This window comes from Bufo bufo, chromosome 9, assembly GCF_905171765.1.
Source record: "Bufo bufo chromosome 9, aBufBuf1.1, whole genome shotgun sequence".
NCBI classification, from domain to species: Eukaryota; Metazoa; Chordata; class Amphibia; order Anura; family Bufonidae; genus Bufo; species Bufo bufo.
In genome coordinates this window covers 86,284,241-86,301,085 of record NC_053397.1, presented here as the reverse complement: position 1 = coordinate 86,301,085, position 16,845 = coordinate 86,284,241, and the positions used below count along the sequence as shown (strand labels likewise).

The 16,845-nt window shown below is 42.2% G+C and overlaps 1 protein-coding gene across 9 annotated transcripts in view; it reads right to left on the bottom strand.

Annotated features, from left to right (window-relative positions):
- PTPRC (protein tyrosine phosphatase receptor type C) overlaps nt 1-16,845 on the bottom strand; it is a 258,953-nt gene that overhangs the window by 168,971 nt on the left and 73,137 nt on the right. For 6 of the 9 annotated variants that reach the window (XM_040408421.1, XM_040408423.1, XM_040408425.1 and 3 more), the window contains exon 3: nt 8,455-8,481. In XM_040408421.1, coding sequence (XP_040264355.1) covers nt 8,455-8,481 — 27 coding nt within the window. Of the gene's footprint in view, nt 1-523; nt 686-717; nt 927-8,454; nt 8,482-16,845 lie in introns of those variants that run through there. The other 3 variants (XM_040408416.1, XM_040408417.1, XM_040408418.1) reach the window with 1 other exon arrangement.

Here is a 16,845-nt window from a genome sequence, read left to right as displayed (position 1 = left end):
ACTGAGTCTGCTTGTATAGAACCTACCATTAGCCATCTGGCTCCAGGAGAAGTATATGGTGGGTTCAGCATGCATGTTGGTACTTGCATCCCTGGATCCGATGAAAGCTGTAATGGCACCGGACGGGGTTACAAGCAAAGTGTACTTGGCTTGCATGCTGACCTGCATTCCCTGGATTTTATGTGGCTGTCATGGCCCATGAACAGGTAGGAACAAGAGTTAGGGACCACTCATGAGACAACCTTGACGCGGTGAGTGGCTTACTATGCTTTGGCCAAAATATAAACCAATGTCTCGTCCAGCATGGAGGGCAGAGTGCTGGATGTAGTGTGCGATCACATTTGCATTTTCCGTTTGTATATGTATTTCGCCATAGTGATGTGCACCTACAGGCAGGTTGTGCTGACCCAACCCCTTATTTTTTTCTTTGTGGTCACATATATGGGTTTCTAAATCCCTCTTAAATGAAATGAAGATGAGAATACAATATTTGCCCATTTAAATAGAGATTACTCAGCCAGACCTGTGAAAGAAAGCATGGTGGTGTTGATGGTTGGAGGGGTGCGTGCATCATGGACAGCAGTGCTGTTGTCTGCAAGTATGAGAGCATTCATTGGGACAATGGTGGTGGGTGCTTGCGTGTTAGGAGAGTCAACATGAGTCTGATCTGCAAGGAAAAAAAGTGGAAACATTTTTTTCAAGAATTATTCAGTTATGAATTTAAGCAGTACATAAATTACCACTGATTTCAGAGCTATCCAATATGTATTCTTCTCTTCTAGTATGCATTATTATAACACAGTCATGTGCCCCAAACTAAATTCTCCCACCAATCATCAGTACATTAAACCAGAGATGATAAAAGTGGAACACCCCTTTAAAAGGGCTTTCAGCTGTCCTATAAATATGATGGTAGTAACCTGTGACCCATGTCACTCTTTCAGTCCGCTTTCAGATGAGCCAAATGGCACTGGTATTGTGCTTGTGTTCTAATAGCGGTGCTATTTGGCATGTGTGAATGCACCCTCACATCTGATTTTAATTTGGCATACACTGACGTTTGTCTAATACTACTGAGACCCCACTAGGCATAGTATGCACCTTAGTCCCCAACATTACTGAGCTACACCACTACAATTTACTGGCCTGTAAAAACATCTATGCAGAAAATTAGACTTTCCCCTTAAATGGTCCACAACTAACCTCAAATACTCCTCAACTACACCCCTACAAGGTATTAAAGTTACTCCTACTTTGTTATTTCCGTTTTAATGCAAAGCATCTGTTTTCAAGGGTCATTTGGGGGATGGTATTTTCTTCAGACACTACTGTGGGCTTGAGCTCCCCAATCTACATCAATCAGTTTGCTCAGCTTGCACTGATGCCTCTGTGGCATTTAAGCTTCATTGAAACCTCCAGTGTGCCTCCTCTACAATGGCCGACATCTACGAAGAGGGATGTTTAATACACTGGTTTACAGAAAAAAACTTTATTGGCATGAATTGAACCAAATGTATTAAAAGGCACAGGACTTTACAGGGATCCTGTCATGTTCAGCATGATGCCTGATCTGTGGGAAATGATTCAGTATAACATATATTTCATGCTCATTCTGGGCTTTGAAGTCCAGGAGAAGCGGTCCTATCAGTGATGACAGCCTTCCATCTATGACTGTGTATACAGAGATAGCTGTCAATCACTGATAGGACTGCTTCCTTGATATCAAAGCCCAGAATGAGCAGGAATTTGAATTAATAAATTAGAAGCTATAATGAGTATTTTCCTACAAAACTATATATAAATCTGCTCAGCTCCTCCTGCTCTATAATATGCTGACTGCAGATTACATTGTATTTCCAATGTGATGAATTCCCTTTACACAGTTTCTTTGAGTTCTCTGGAAATTATTTAAAATGACCACTGGCATACTGTCCTAAAATGTGAGCAGGACTGGTTACCTCCACTTGCACATCTGCCTACGTGGGCGGGGCCTCACTACTCACTGTACTCACTGGCACTTGCATATACTACATATTGGTGAGTGTTCCTGCCAGGCTGCTCAGCCATGATGGCATATCATATGCAGGATCACATCATTACCAACGTTACCGGCACTGGCGTCACGACCTGTAAGGGATCTTGCCACAGGCACGCTAAACTTCCAACACCAAGGGCACCTCACCTACCACCCGGCCTGGTCCCTATATTCAGAGAGTGCACCAGAGGATCTATGTGCTAGCCTTTCTATCACTGCTGTACGCCTGCCCAGGGTCTTCTACAAATTGTGAGTACCAAGAGCAACCCTGGGTGTGCTAACTGACCCCCGTGACCTCACACTCGCTCACCCTGAAGGACTGGTGTACTGCATATATGCCACTGTCACTTTGACATTACTAATGCTGTCTAGATGTTGGAATGTGTTGAATATAGTCCTAGGAGACCCCAGAGTGTTATACATGACTTTTCGGGGCAATCAGGACACTGTCAATTAGGATCAAATGTATTTGGACACCCAATTTGCCCAAATCTGACCAAAAATTTAATGAATTTTGGAAATTCACTCATCTGTCATATTAGTCATAAATGAAAAAAAAAATGCTTATAGACAGATATTTTATTTTACTTTAAAATATAACATTTTAATTACCTACAAATGAAAACAAAATATGCAGAGCTTATGTGAGATTCAACTTTCCCCATCCCCCTTCTTCTTTGCTTAAATTAATCACCTATAACTGGATGTCATCCAACTTGGAAAGCTCTCATTTTTAATAAGTAGTTTTAACAGTATTTGGCCTGCGCCAGTCTAATCTGGCACCGTCAGGTTTCTAGAATCTACTGGGAGCTTGAAGGTTTTATATGGAAATGTTCCCATCCACAGCTAGCTAAGGTGTACCCAGAGGTAGCCCAAATTCTTTACATTTTACATACATAGTTATGAGTGCAATTGGTAGCTGTTTTATAGAAGACAGTTTGCATTTTACATTTAATAGCCATTTTATAGTGGAAAGGGGAGTAGTATATTAGTTGTGCCTTTAATATACTGTTGTTGAAAAAGCCGAATCCAGCCTATATGTAAAGTTACTTAGATTATTAAATTCAATGCAAAACAAGCTTCAAAGCCAAAAGGGTTATGGTTAATGAAGTCTGTATATGATCCAAGTGATAAAATGCTAATTATTTGGATAAAAGACCTATTGCGGCCTCGGAAGGCAAAATACCTTAATTCATAGACATTATGACTAGAGATGTCGCGAACATAAAATTTTCCGTTCGCGAACGGCGAACGCGAGTTTCCGCAATTGTTCGCGAACGGGCGAACCGGGCGAACCGCCATAGACTTCGATAGACAGGCGAATTTTAAAACCCACAGGGACTCTTTCTGGCCACAATAGTGATGGAAAAGTTGTTTCAAGGGGACTAACACCTGGACTGTGGCATGCCGGAGGGGGATCCATGGCAAAACTCCCATGGAAAATTACGTAGTTGACGCAGAGTGTGGTAAGTTAAATTCGCAATGCGATTAATATAACCTGTATTAATCGCATTGCGATTACAACTTAGATCTGAGTTCCTAATGGTTGTATTGCTAGAATATAACTAAGATTGAGAAAATAGTGCTATATTCGTCAATTCTAGCAATACAACCATTAGGAACTCAGATCTAAGTTGTAATCGCAATGCGATTATTATAACCTGCATTAATCGCATTGCGATTACAACTTAGATCCAGTGGGGTTGCGAGGGGGGTGCGGTGGGTACGGGCTGCACCGGGTGACACCAGTCTGATGGGGTGTCACCCGCGGCCCGCCGGCGCAGGAGTTCTCACTCACAAGTTCAACTTCTAAACTTCGCAAGCAAGCAAGCACGTCGCGCCGTCACGTGGTAGAGGGGGACGGGGGTGTGACTCACTGCAGCCTGGTGAGTGGTGGGGCCCCGCGGCAGCTGCCCTGCAGGAGTCTCTAGTGCCGGGAGGAGGAGGTAGGTAGAGAGGCTCTGACTTTATAGACCAAATTATTTTAATAATACCCCAATAATAATAAGTTAATAACCTAACCCCATTCATAAATTACTGGTGGATTATTATAGAGACGGCCCCAGGCCAGGAGACATAAGGGGTTGGGTTCAACTGTGGGCTGGGGCCACCCGGCCACATTTACTAATCTTTGCTCAGGGGGGCTCTCATAAATATAGACCCACATATTGTGGACTGGTCATTTTTACTAAGGAATATAGTTTAAACGTTTATGTGCAAAAGAGAAAATAAGAAGTCAGCTCCAATCAGATATCTGCACATAGACCAAGACTCTGGGTCTATGCAGATATCTGATTGGAGCTGACTTAGTGACTTCTTTTTTTTTCTCTTTATCTCTTTATTATGGCTTCGGGGGGGGCCGGAGTGACACAATTTTCTACCGCATCGGGTGACACCAGCCATAGAAACGTCAACCATTAGGAACCCAGCTCTAAGTTGAATTCGCAATGCGTTTAATATAACCTGTATTAATCGCATTGTGATTACAACTTAGTCAAATTTGTGACACTGCAGCTTCCGAATGAATCTAAAATGGATGCTGTCCAGGAGGTGGGAGGGTCTGGGAGGGAGGGCATGATTCTGATTGGCTGGAATGTGTCTGCTGACTGTGAGGTACAGGGTCAAAGTTTACACAATGATGACAAATAGGGGGCGGACCGAACATCGCATATGTTCGCCCGCAGCGGCGAACGCGAACAAGCGATGTTCGCCGGGAACTATTCGCCGGCGAATAGTTTGTGACATCTCTAATTATAACATATTTAACCTCAACTAAATACAAAAATATAAAACCATCTAGTTGAACCTACTGCCATGCATTGATGGTCCAGAGGAAGAAACAACAGCCCACTTCTGTGTAGTATTTGTAAACTGTCCACAATGTAGGGCATTGTCATTTCTGAAAGTGGGCAGGTGTATCCCACCTCACAACAGGAAGCCACCACTATTAGGTACGCATCCTATACAATCTTGGTGGATAGATTCACTCTAGTTCTACAGTACATACAGTACACGTTACCTTCAGATTTTTCACATGACCTGACTCTCAAGTGTTGACTGTTTTTGTTCTATATAGAAATGAATAAATTGCTAACACAAGGATCTGTCTGATGATCTATTTGTGCCTATGGTCTGATGACTAGGGGGCATCCACTATGTCTAGAATAAAGAAAATGTGGTCATCATTTTCTACTGTAAGAGCAGTGAGACTATCGAACAATGTTGTGATGGTTGATTTTTAAGAGGGATCTAGATCTTATCACAAATTATAGGTACTAAATGCCAGGGGATGGAACATTGCTCCAGAGATTTATTCAGAAGTTGAACTAAATGCTTGTATCAGAAAGGAATTTTCCCCTTGTCCGGGTTTCTAATATTGATTACCTATCCTCAGGATAGGTCATCAAAATCAGATCGGCGGGGGTCCGATACCCGCACCCCCACCGATCAACTGTTTGAGGAGACAGCACATGCCATGCACATGCCATCTCCCTTCTCTCTTCCTGTTCACTGCTGCAGTCTATGGAACAGCAGCAGCGTACAGGAAGAAAGAAAGGAGACGGCACATGTGCACTGCAGTCCCTGTATCTTCTTCAGCTGATCGGCGGGGGTGCCGGGTGTCGGACCCCTGCCGATCTGATATTGATGACCTATCCTGAGGATAAGTCATCAATATTAAAAGCCCAGACTTAACATGAAGAAATGGGTAATTGCTTCATAAGGTTATGCCCTTTCTTTGGATCAGCACATTAGATTTATCAGTTAAACATAACAACTGTCACTGTGTAACGATGTGACTCCTTTGTATGATTAGTTATATAATAGCTTTAATGTAGTTTATAATGGCATTTTCCTAATTGAACAAGTTTTGCAAAATTACAGTTCAAGCTGCCAGATCCCATTAAACTGCCCTCTAGTTTTTAACAATTCAAGGTGCTATTTGAATGAACTCTGATGAACTCATGTGTGTCATATGTGCACAGGGTACATATGGATTCTCTGCCTCAAATGCCACGGTCAATAGTGATCATGGCATCTGAGCAGTTATAAAGGGAGCTGCTTCTGTCCTCCGAACGGCCCCACCACTAGGAAATTGCAGGAAATCACAAGGTTATGGTCTTTTTTATGGGAGTTTGGAGTAGACCCATGTAAAAAATGAAGACGCACCAATGCCCTTCTAAAAGCTGAGGGGCTCAATGGATCTTCAAGTTATGCCACTGTTGGCAGAGATGCAGAGAAATGAACTCCCACAAATAGATACTGATGACCTATCCTGAGGGTAGGTTACCAATATTTTGATCTCAGAAAACCCATTTAATGGCCAAGTATTATTTTTTTTTTTCTGTGACATATTCCATATTATATTTCTGTCAAAATAGACATATGAGCGCCTGTTTTATGTGGGCTGTATTGTTTAATGGCACCAATTTTTTTTCTGCAAGTGAGATGAACAAGATGATGAGCACGGAATTAAACAGCAGCGGTCACATGAGTGCCCCTTTAATGCTTTAAATGATTGATTGATGAGGGGGCCAGGATTCAGACCTCTGCCAATCTGATATTGAGGACTGAGGATAGGTCATCAGTATTTACCCGCTGCACAACTCTTTCAATAAGAAATCCTCTGATTGCTTCTATAGTTAAATGCAATGCTTCTGTATTGCAATGCATTACATCTGTCAGTTTTAGGAGTTCGAATGGGCTTTTAAACATGGCAGACCTGAAGACCATTGTTAGGTCCCGGTTTCCATTGAAAACCTTTTGGCATCTCAAAATTGCATTGTGAGGGTGATAAGGGCACAAAAAGAACCCCTCCCTCCAAAAAAAACTAAATGCAACAGTTGCTTTTGACTATGGCATCTAAGGGGTTAAACAGCCAGGCCATTAGAACAGGAATTCGGGTGTCAGTAGACACCTCACCATATTCTCCAACCAGCACGGGAAGCTGTTGCATAAGGTCCCTTAATGGCCACCCCATAAAGGAGTATTGGCAGCCGTTAATTCCATAGAATCTGTATATTGCTAAACACAGATTTTATAAAACTTTTGAGTCAGTTTAGTGTTACCTATGTAATCTGTCATGAAGCTTCTTCAGCGACTACAGCAGACCTAAAAAAAAGCCTGCCTGAAACATTTTATTGGGCGACCCTACACATCTGTGCTCAAGTCCTTTAGGTTACTATCATACTGTAGTATTTGTTAACTATAATCCAGAGTAAAACCTACCTAAATGGAAACATTTGGAATGTTGTACCTTTTCGGAGTTTTGGACCCACTCCAGGTTTTGGCCTAAAAATAGTGATGCAATATACTCACCCAAATGCTTCTGCGTGAAAATGGCCCAATGTTTATAATTCATATAGGCAGAGGTGTCTTCTACTATAATTATTATATGTTTTAATATGTGGGCTTGCAACAAGCTCTCCAGTCCGGTATCTCCTGCTCCTTTCTTCTCTGATGGGTTGGAGCGTGCTACAATTGCTTATGAAATCATATATGCATGACACAGTTCCCAAATACCGCAGCGTGTATGAGTTCTTAGGGTGCCTTTATGCAGACCGTAAGTTTCTCCTGTGGACAAATCCACCGCAAAATCTGCATGTCTAAGGCCTCATGCGCATGACTGTGATTTCGGCTTGTGTCCGATCGGCATTTTTTGCGGATCGCACACAGACCCATTGATTTCTATCCGGGTGGCTGGGCTGCAAATTACAGAACTTGTCCTATTCTTGTCCATTTTGCAGACAAGAATAGGCCTTTACAGTGGGTCCCATGAAAAATGCAGGATGCATGTGGACTGCATCTGTGCAAGTCCATGATTTTCCGTCCGTGAAATGGATACATCGCGTGTAGTAGGCCTTAGGCCTAATGCACATGGCCGTTCTTTTGGTCCGTATCCGAGCCGCAGTTTTGGCGGCTCGGATGCGGACCCATTCACTTCAGTGGGGCCGCAAAAGATGCGGACAGCACTCCGTGTGCTGTCCTCATCTGTTGCTCCGTTCCATGGTCCGCAAAAATTATATAACCTGTCCTATTCTTGTCCGCGTTTTGCAGTTATATTAATCGCAAATTGCGGAACGCAGACAGACGCCATCCATGTTTTGTGGATCCGCGGTTTGCAGACCGCAAAACACACAACGGTCGTGTGCATGAGGCCTTATACTGGGATTTTGATGTGGATTTGCTGCAGAACTGCTGTGGATTTCACCCTTTGCATTGCATTGCGAAGGGATAAATTTGCAGCAATTCCACATCAATATCCCCATGTAAGACATGCATATTTTTGGCAGCACAGTTGTCCGTAACAGAAAATGATGGTACTGTATGTGTAACCGCACCCATATACCGATATATGTTGCGATGTGGTTAGGGTATATATAACTTTCAAACAACAACTAGTTGGATAAATAATATGTTACCTGGTGCTGTCGATGTTGTCATTTGTCCTGAAAAAAAAAAAAGGAAGAATGTTGACATCTGCATATACAAAATATAATAATAACGTGTTAGTAAAACCATAAAGATCTGAAAATGAGATTTTTTTTAAACCTACCAATAGAGGACGCTAAAGTACACCCTTTCTAATTCAGAGAGACAGAACCATAAATGAAAATATGTGGCATGTAGATGGCTTTTGTACTGACGGCCTGCAGGGGGCACTCTTATCTCAGTAATATCCAATTATTGTGGGTCGTCTGTACAGCTTTTCAGTAAATGTCAGACTTTATAGTTATGTTTAAGAGTTCCAGATCAGAAATGATGAAAACAAAGACTCGTGAAAACATTTAATATAAGCATTATTTAATGGGACATTAGAAGCCTTGCTTCTTCTATGTGACACATAAATGGAAATTCACATTTTATATAAAATAAACCGGATAATCCCTGAGGACTGTATTAACACAGTTGCTAATGAAAGTAACCCTATTGTGCAAATGTTTCCGTTAAGACCTTGTGACATTTGGATGCGTATTTAGTCATTCCAATTTGTACATGATTGTAGGAAAACACAGGCAAATAATATCAAGCATATCGCTGGAGATTTAGGGGTACATTCAGGGGTGAATACGCTGACACTGACTTTTGTATGGCAAATCAGCATTGTTGTACAGGAGAAGCAAACTGAAGGAGATTATACAAATCTTCATTAATTTTCATTAATTTATCTGCAGTGCTGATTTTAGTGCAGATTTGAAATCTGCAGCATTTCAAGTCATGCTGTGTGTGGATTTTCCATGGTGGATATGCAAATATAGTGGAAAAGTCTGTGGCTGATTTTGCAATGAGTCTTCTGCAAAAATCGAATGAGTTAGGCTAGGGCTACACAACGACATTTGCCGCGCGACTATTTGTTGCAGTAATGTCACACAACATTTGTTGTAATGATAGTCTATGGTGTCGGACTGTGACATGCAACATGCTGCCACTGTGACACGACGGTTGCACAAAAATCCATCCACGTTGTGACACATGATGACGCCACCGCGCGGCCACGTGATGTTTTCACGCTCGCCCTCAGCTCCTTTGGCAGGTTTTCTTCAATCCAGACAGGAGCGGACGGCTTTTCTGCAATCCAGTAGTTGAGGTAAGTAGAATTTTTTTTAATCTTCAGCCTCCATTTTAGGAAAAATGTGATTGTTACCACAAAGAGCGAGGAAATTCGACTTTGCGACTAATCAAATTTTTACAAAATTTTGGATCAAATTCGTTCAACACTAGTAATCAGTATCAAATCTGTGGGGGTTCGACGCCCGGGACCTCTTCCTAGGCTGTATATCAGTCATGTGGCCTAGTTGCAGCTCAGCCCCATTCAAGTCAATGGAGCTGAGCTGCAATACCAAGCACTGCCACTATACAATGTACGGCGCTGTGCTTGGAAAGCTGCCGGGAGCCTGCATCGCTCACCAGAGCTCCAGTGAGCGCAGCGACTCCCTGAAACAGCTGATCAGCGGGGATGCCTGGACTGGGTTCCCCACTGATGTGATACTGATGACCTATCCTGAGGATTTGACCTTAGAGTTGAAGAAATGTGCAAAAAAATTTGGGATAGGGGGCATACCTCCAGGATACTAATGAGGTCATGCAATAAAATAAAAAGAACCCATAGAGATAGTACGCTATACTCTCAGCCTAAAATGGGTACAACACAGAGGATCCCGTTCGTTTCCACATTTGGTAATCATAGTGGTAAAATAGCGAATATTCTAAAGAAGGAGTGGCACATATTACATAAGGGTCTACCCACCATTCGTGAGTTTGAGGTACCGCCCTTGATGGCGTATAAAAAGAAAGCCAATCTTAGAGATTGGATGTAGGTAGCACACAGATGGAGAGGCAACAGGTTTTAGCTCCACAGAAAAATGGCAATTTCCCCTGTTGGGGTGTTGTAATTTCGGTAATATGTTGAAGGGCGACAGTTTTATGCATCCATATACAGGACGTAAATTCAGGATCAGGGGATACTTCACATGTAGATCAAGGGAGGTCATCTATATGATCCAATGCCCCTGCAGTCTGATCTACATAGGAGAAACCACGATGGAGATCAGAGAAAGGATTAATAAACATAAAAGCACTATTAGGAAGGGAATGATGGATAAACCGGTAGCAAAACATTTTATTGAATGCGGCCACTCAATTAATCAACTACCATTCAGAGTAATTGACTCCATGGGAAAGCTGAGGGGGGCTAGAGATATGATTCTGAGAAAAAAGGAATTGAAATGGATCTTTACACTAAGAGCACTCCAGCCGTTTGGTTTGAATATCGAGTTTAATGTGAGTACTGTAGAATAATAACAATCTTCATTAGTATTGACCTGTAGTATGTTGCTACTTGTATATTGATTTTAATTTTTTTATTGTTCCTGCAGGGGTTAATGGTGAACAACATTGAACATCTCACATACATGTCCTAATGCGACTGGCGATCTGAAATGTATGATTTGACTATTTCTATAGAAGCTCTAGATAGACAGGCGATCTATAGATTTACAGAATTTATTGCTCCATTGTATGCTCCGGTATATAGATTTATTATCTATGACGTCAGTTACCTAGGTAACATGGCGCCTGAAATTGCAGAGACAGGCTGGTATAAACAGTGGTGAGTGGAGGAGCCGGTCATGTGACTCAAGTGGAGACACATGATCTAGAAGAGGAGGAGCATGGAGCAATACGCTCTGAAGGATGCACAGAGGTTTTGCAGAGCATCAGATCGGAGCTGAATGAAAACTGGTAAGAGAGCCAGTGGGTCCGGCTATTACTACGTGAGCAGTATGGGTGGAGATAGAGATGGCGCACTGATGCTGAGACATGCGCATTAAATAATTGGAGACGCCAAGCTGTGTGTGGACATGTGAGGTGAGATGTTCATTGGTGGATAAGGTATCTTGACAATTGAATATAGGCGCACAAGTTTGTTAATTACCTATAGGTATGACCCCATTGGTGGTTTTCCAAGTGGGGAGTGGAGGTTTAACAGATGCCTATTGTGATTGGTGATGTGTGAACCAGAGGTGGTGACCTGTATGGTATAGATGTTTGGAGTAAGCACTGTATACTGAGCTTGACAAAGACTAAACCGTAGTCGAAACGTTGCTGTTTTTACTAGGAGGATTAGTCATCATTATTATTTCCCAGACAACTCCTTTAGTTATTGCCATAGACTTACTGACAAGATCTGGATGTGGACAACATAGCAGAAAAAAACTACAAAAGAAAACCTACAAAGAAAACAAACTCAAAAAAATGCAAAAAAACCACCCCAGCATAAAACCACCCTAAGACCACTGATTCCGAAAATACTTTGTCATGTAAAAGAGACGGCATACTTATTCAACAAAAGCTTATCGGTACTGTGCCTAATGGAACCATCCTGGTCATGATGGATGTGCAGTGCCTATGCAGCAGTATCCAACCCAATTTTTAGCCCATCTCACTTTCAATTGTTGGATCTACCTAGATAACCAGTTTTCCTCTCAAATTCTTAACATGGGGTGCAGTGAATAAACAGAATATTTTGGCATAAAGCCTATTGACCTATTCAATACGAAATCAATGGTTAAGAATACACACCTAAGGCCCCGTACACACAACCATAGTTTTGCTCATTCTTTGTGGATTGCACACTGACCCATTCATGTCTATAAGGCCTCAAAAAATGCGGACAGCGCACGAATGTCATCCATGCAGTCATGCTGCAAATGATAAAACATGTATTTTCTATTGTTGTCAGTTTTGCGCACAAGAATAGCCATTTCTATAATATGGAGAGACCGCGGAAAGTGGGGATGCACACGGCCAGCATTCATATAGATCTGAGGTTTGTGGACTGCAAAATACATGCAGCAGGATGCATGTCATCTAAGACTGCAGAATAATATCTTAAGGTGGCACTATACTTTGGGAAAACATTTGATATTTGTTTGGTCTGAGTGCTGAGACCCCCACCAATCGCTAGTATGGACCCATTGACTTTCCATTGAATCTAGCTCACTTTCTTCTTGCTAAAACGAGAGCTCTCTTCGTTCTAATAATTGGCAGTTTTTTTTTAGCAGTACCATAGCTAGAAATGACAGGTCCCCATAGCAAATATTTGAATGGTCTCTTTTTTTTATATTATCAAAGTCCTGGAATGACAGATCCCAACCCAAAAATGTATATAATGAATATCAAAGAGAACGCGAAGAGTGTTGAGCGCGAATATCCGAATAGCGAATTTTTATCGCATATATCGCCACTTCGAGAATTCGCGAATACTTAGAATATAGTGCTATGTATTCGTTATATTGAATATTCAGCCTTTTTTTCCATCTCTGAACACATGATTCCTCTCTGCTTCTTGCTTGTGGGCCAATGAGAAGGAAGCAATGTCAAGTTCACAACAATACTTAGTGCACCAATCAGTAATCTGTAGTCAGACCTGCTAAAATGTGAAGTTGCACGTACTGCGAAAAAATATTCTAATCACTGTCGATTAGCGCAATCAAGAATATGTTGGAGCACTTGACTCTATCTGTATATAAAGCTATTGTAATGTTCTGCCGTGTCAACCATTTTCTCCAGTCTCAGGAGAAACTTATGAAACTTCTAGCAGCTTGAAAAATGTACCCAAAGTGACCCACGCCTGTATTTCGTGTTACGAATTTGCATTACACGATTTTCTACATTGGCGATTTTTCACATTCAATAAAATATTCTCGAATATTCTACAAAATATTCATGAAATATCGCAAATTCGAATATAGCCCCTGCCGCTCACCATTAAACATGAGTGAGATGAGACCCTGGTACTGCTCTGGTGCAATAAAAGGCTCTTTCTGCACAGTATTAGTTGAGGAATATAAAATCTGGGCTATTGTTAATTTAGATATTCTGATGCTACTTAAAAGAATTTACAATATGTAATGAGGGGTCATTTATTATGCCCCTTTACGTCAGAAACCAGCTTTAAAAAAGTCTCAGGTTTGCAAATTTTTAAACGTCAATAAGCCTAAATTTAGGTGCGCTACAAAAAGAGAGAGTGGTGGGATGGGCAGATCAATGTTGCAGGTGGGGCCATTAATCTGGGCGTATTCATTATCATTCATGCCAGTTTACCAGCATAAATGGTGATTGAAATCTACAGATTTCAGTCTAGGCCTGCCGGAGGATGCACGTAATGTACAGATTTCAGTCTAGGCACACGGACTGCCGGAGGATGCACGTAATGTACAGATTTCAATCTAGGCACACGGACTGCCGGAGGATGCACGTAATGTACAGATTTCAGTCTAGGCACACGGACTGCCGGAGGAGGCATGTAATGTACAGATTTCAGTCTAGGCACACGGACTGCCGGAGGATGCACGTGATGTACAGATTTCAATCTAGGCACACGGACTGCCGGAGGATGCACGTAATGTACAGATTTCAGTCTAGGCACACGGACTGCCGGAGGAGGCATGTAATGTACAGATTTCAGTCTAGGCACACGGACTCCCGGAGGATGCACGTAATGTACAGATTTCAATCTAGGCACACGGACTGCCGGAGGATGCACGTAATGTACAGATTTCAGTCTAGGCACACGGACTGCCGGAGGATGCACGTAATGTACAGATTTCAGTCTAGGCCTGCCGGAGGATGCACGTAATGTACAGACTTCAGTCTAGGCCTGCTGGAGGATGCACGTAATGTACAGATCTCAGTCTAGGCACACGGACTGCCGGAGGATGCACGTAATGTACAGATTTCAGTCTAGGCCTCCCGGAGGATGCATGTAATGTACAGATCTCAATCTAGGCACACAAACTGCCAGAGGGTGCACATAATGTACAGATTTCAGTCTAGGCACATGGACTGCCGGAGGAGGCATGTAATGTACAGATTTCAGTCTAGTCACACGGACTGCTGGAGGATGCACGTAATGTACAGATTTCAGTCTAGGCACAAGGACTGCTGGAGGATGCATGTAATGTACAGATTTCAGTCTAGGTACATGTACTGCCGGAGGATGCACTTAATGTACAGATTTCAGTCTAGGTACACGGACTGCCGGAGGATGCACTTAATGTACAGATTTCAGTCTAGGCACACTGACTGCTGGAGGATGCACTTAAATGATGACGGGGCATACGCAGGGGATATCATACACTGGAGTAAAAGGCTGGTCTTTGGTAAATGACCTCCAATATGTATTAGTTGTATTGATCGCAAGATTTGAGATGACTCTTGATGGTAAAGGATTTTTTTTCTCAGCGTGTGGATGAGGTTTCCTCAAATCTCTTATCCATAAAATCCTGCAGTTTTCGCACTGGCCACTAAGCCTAATAATAGGCGCCACATCTTGGTCTGTACAGATTACTTTATCTGCTTATCTGTCATTCTAATCCTGCCTGTAAAGATATCACCTCTGTGTATAGATAAGACAGGATCCACCATTCACAACAGGTGATTGTCAAAGTTTATCTATTCTTTCCTTGTACAATAACCTCTGCACAAGTCACAAAGCATGCCTAGAAAACTCTCCCATAGAAGTCAATGAGGTCCCTTCCTGACCATTGTGTCTATGGCCCATGGGGCTGCCAAAAAAGCAATTTTCTTAATGCTTTTCCAGTGCTGTTAAGAACAGCTCAAGCAGGATGGCCGCCCCCATAATCATGTTCAGGAAATAGAATAAAAAATCTGCAATCAGAAAATAAAAACATATTAGAGAAAAAGAAGATGTGTTACTATCTGGTTTTAACTGGCAAATTACATTTTGGGTGACATTTCCTTTAAGCTTTGCAGAAAAGAAATCTGCCAGTGTAATTAAGGTGTGAACCCACTATATTTGCACTTGTGTACTATCTGTATGTATCTTTTATTTAGCTGGGTGCCTTATGACTTTACTACTACAGGGAGTGCAGAATTATTAGGCAAATGAGTATTTTGACCACATCATCCTCTTTATGCATGTTGTCTTACTCCAAGCTGTATAGGCTCGAAAGCCTACTACCAATTAAGCATATTAGGTGATGTGCATCTCTGTAATGAGAAGGGGTGTGGTCTAATGACATCAACACCCTATATCAGGTGTGCATAATTATTAGGCAACTTCCTTTCCTTTGGCAAAATGGGTCAAAAGAAGGACTTGACAGGCTCAGAAAAGTCAAAAATAGTGAGATATCTTGCAGAGGGATGCAGCACTCTTAAAATTGCAAAGCATCTGAAGCGTGATCATCGAACAATCAAGCGTTTCATTCAAAATAGTCAACAGGGTCGCAAGAAGCGTGTGGAAAAACCAAGGCGCAAAATAACTGCCCATGAACAGAGAAAAGTCAAGCGTGCAGCTGCCAAGATGCCACTTGCCACCAGTTTGGCCATATTTCAGAGCTGCAACATCACTGGAGTGCCCAAAAGCACAAGGTGTGCAATACTCAGAGACATGGCCAAGGTAAGAAAGGCTGAAAGACGACCACCACTGAACAAGACACACAAGCTGAAACGTAAAGACTGGGCCAAGAAATATCTCAAGACTGATTTTTCTAAGGTTTTATGGACTGATGAAATGAGAGTGAGTCTTGATGGGCCAGATGGATGGGCCCGTGGCTGGATTGGTAAAGGGCAGAGAGCTCCAGTCTGACTCAGACGCCAGCAAGGTGGAGGTGGAGTACTGGTTTGGGCTGGTATCATCAAAGATGAGCTTGTGGGGCCTTTTCGGGTTGAGGATGGAGTCAAGCTCAACTCCCAGTCCTACTGCCAGTTTCTGGAAGACACCTTCTTCAAGCAGTGGTACAGGAAGAAGTCTGCATCCTTCAAGAAAAACATGATTTTCATGCAGGACAATGCTCCATCACACGCGTCCAAGTACTCCACAGCGTGGCTGGCAAGAAAGGGTATAAAAGAAGAAAATCTAATGACATGGCCTCCTTGTTCACCTGATCTGAACCCCATTGAGAACCTGTGGTCCATCATCAAATGTGAGATTTACAAGGAGGGAAAACAGTACACCTCTCTGAACAGTGTCTGGGAGGCTGTGGTTGCTGCTGCACGCAATGTTGATGGTGAACAGATCAAAACACTGACAGAATCCATGGATGGCAGGCTTTTGAGTGTCCTTGCAAAGAAAGGTGGCTATATTGGTCACTGATTTGTTTTTGTTTTGTTTTTGAATGTCAGAAATGTATATTTGTGAATGTTGAGATGTTATATTGGTTTCACTGGTAAAAATAAATAATTGAAATGGGTATATATTTGTTTTTTGTTAAGTTGCCTAATAATTATGCACAGTAATAGTCACCTGCACACACAGATATCCCCCTAAAATAGCTAAAACTAAAAACTAC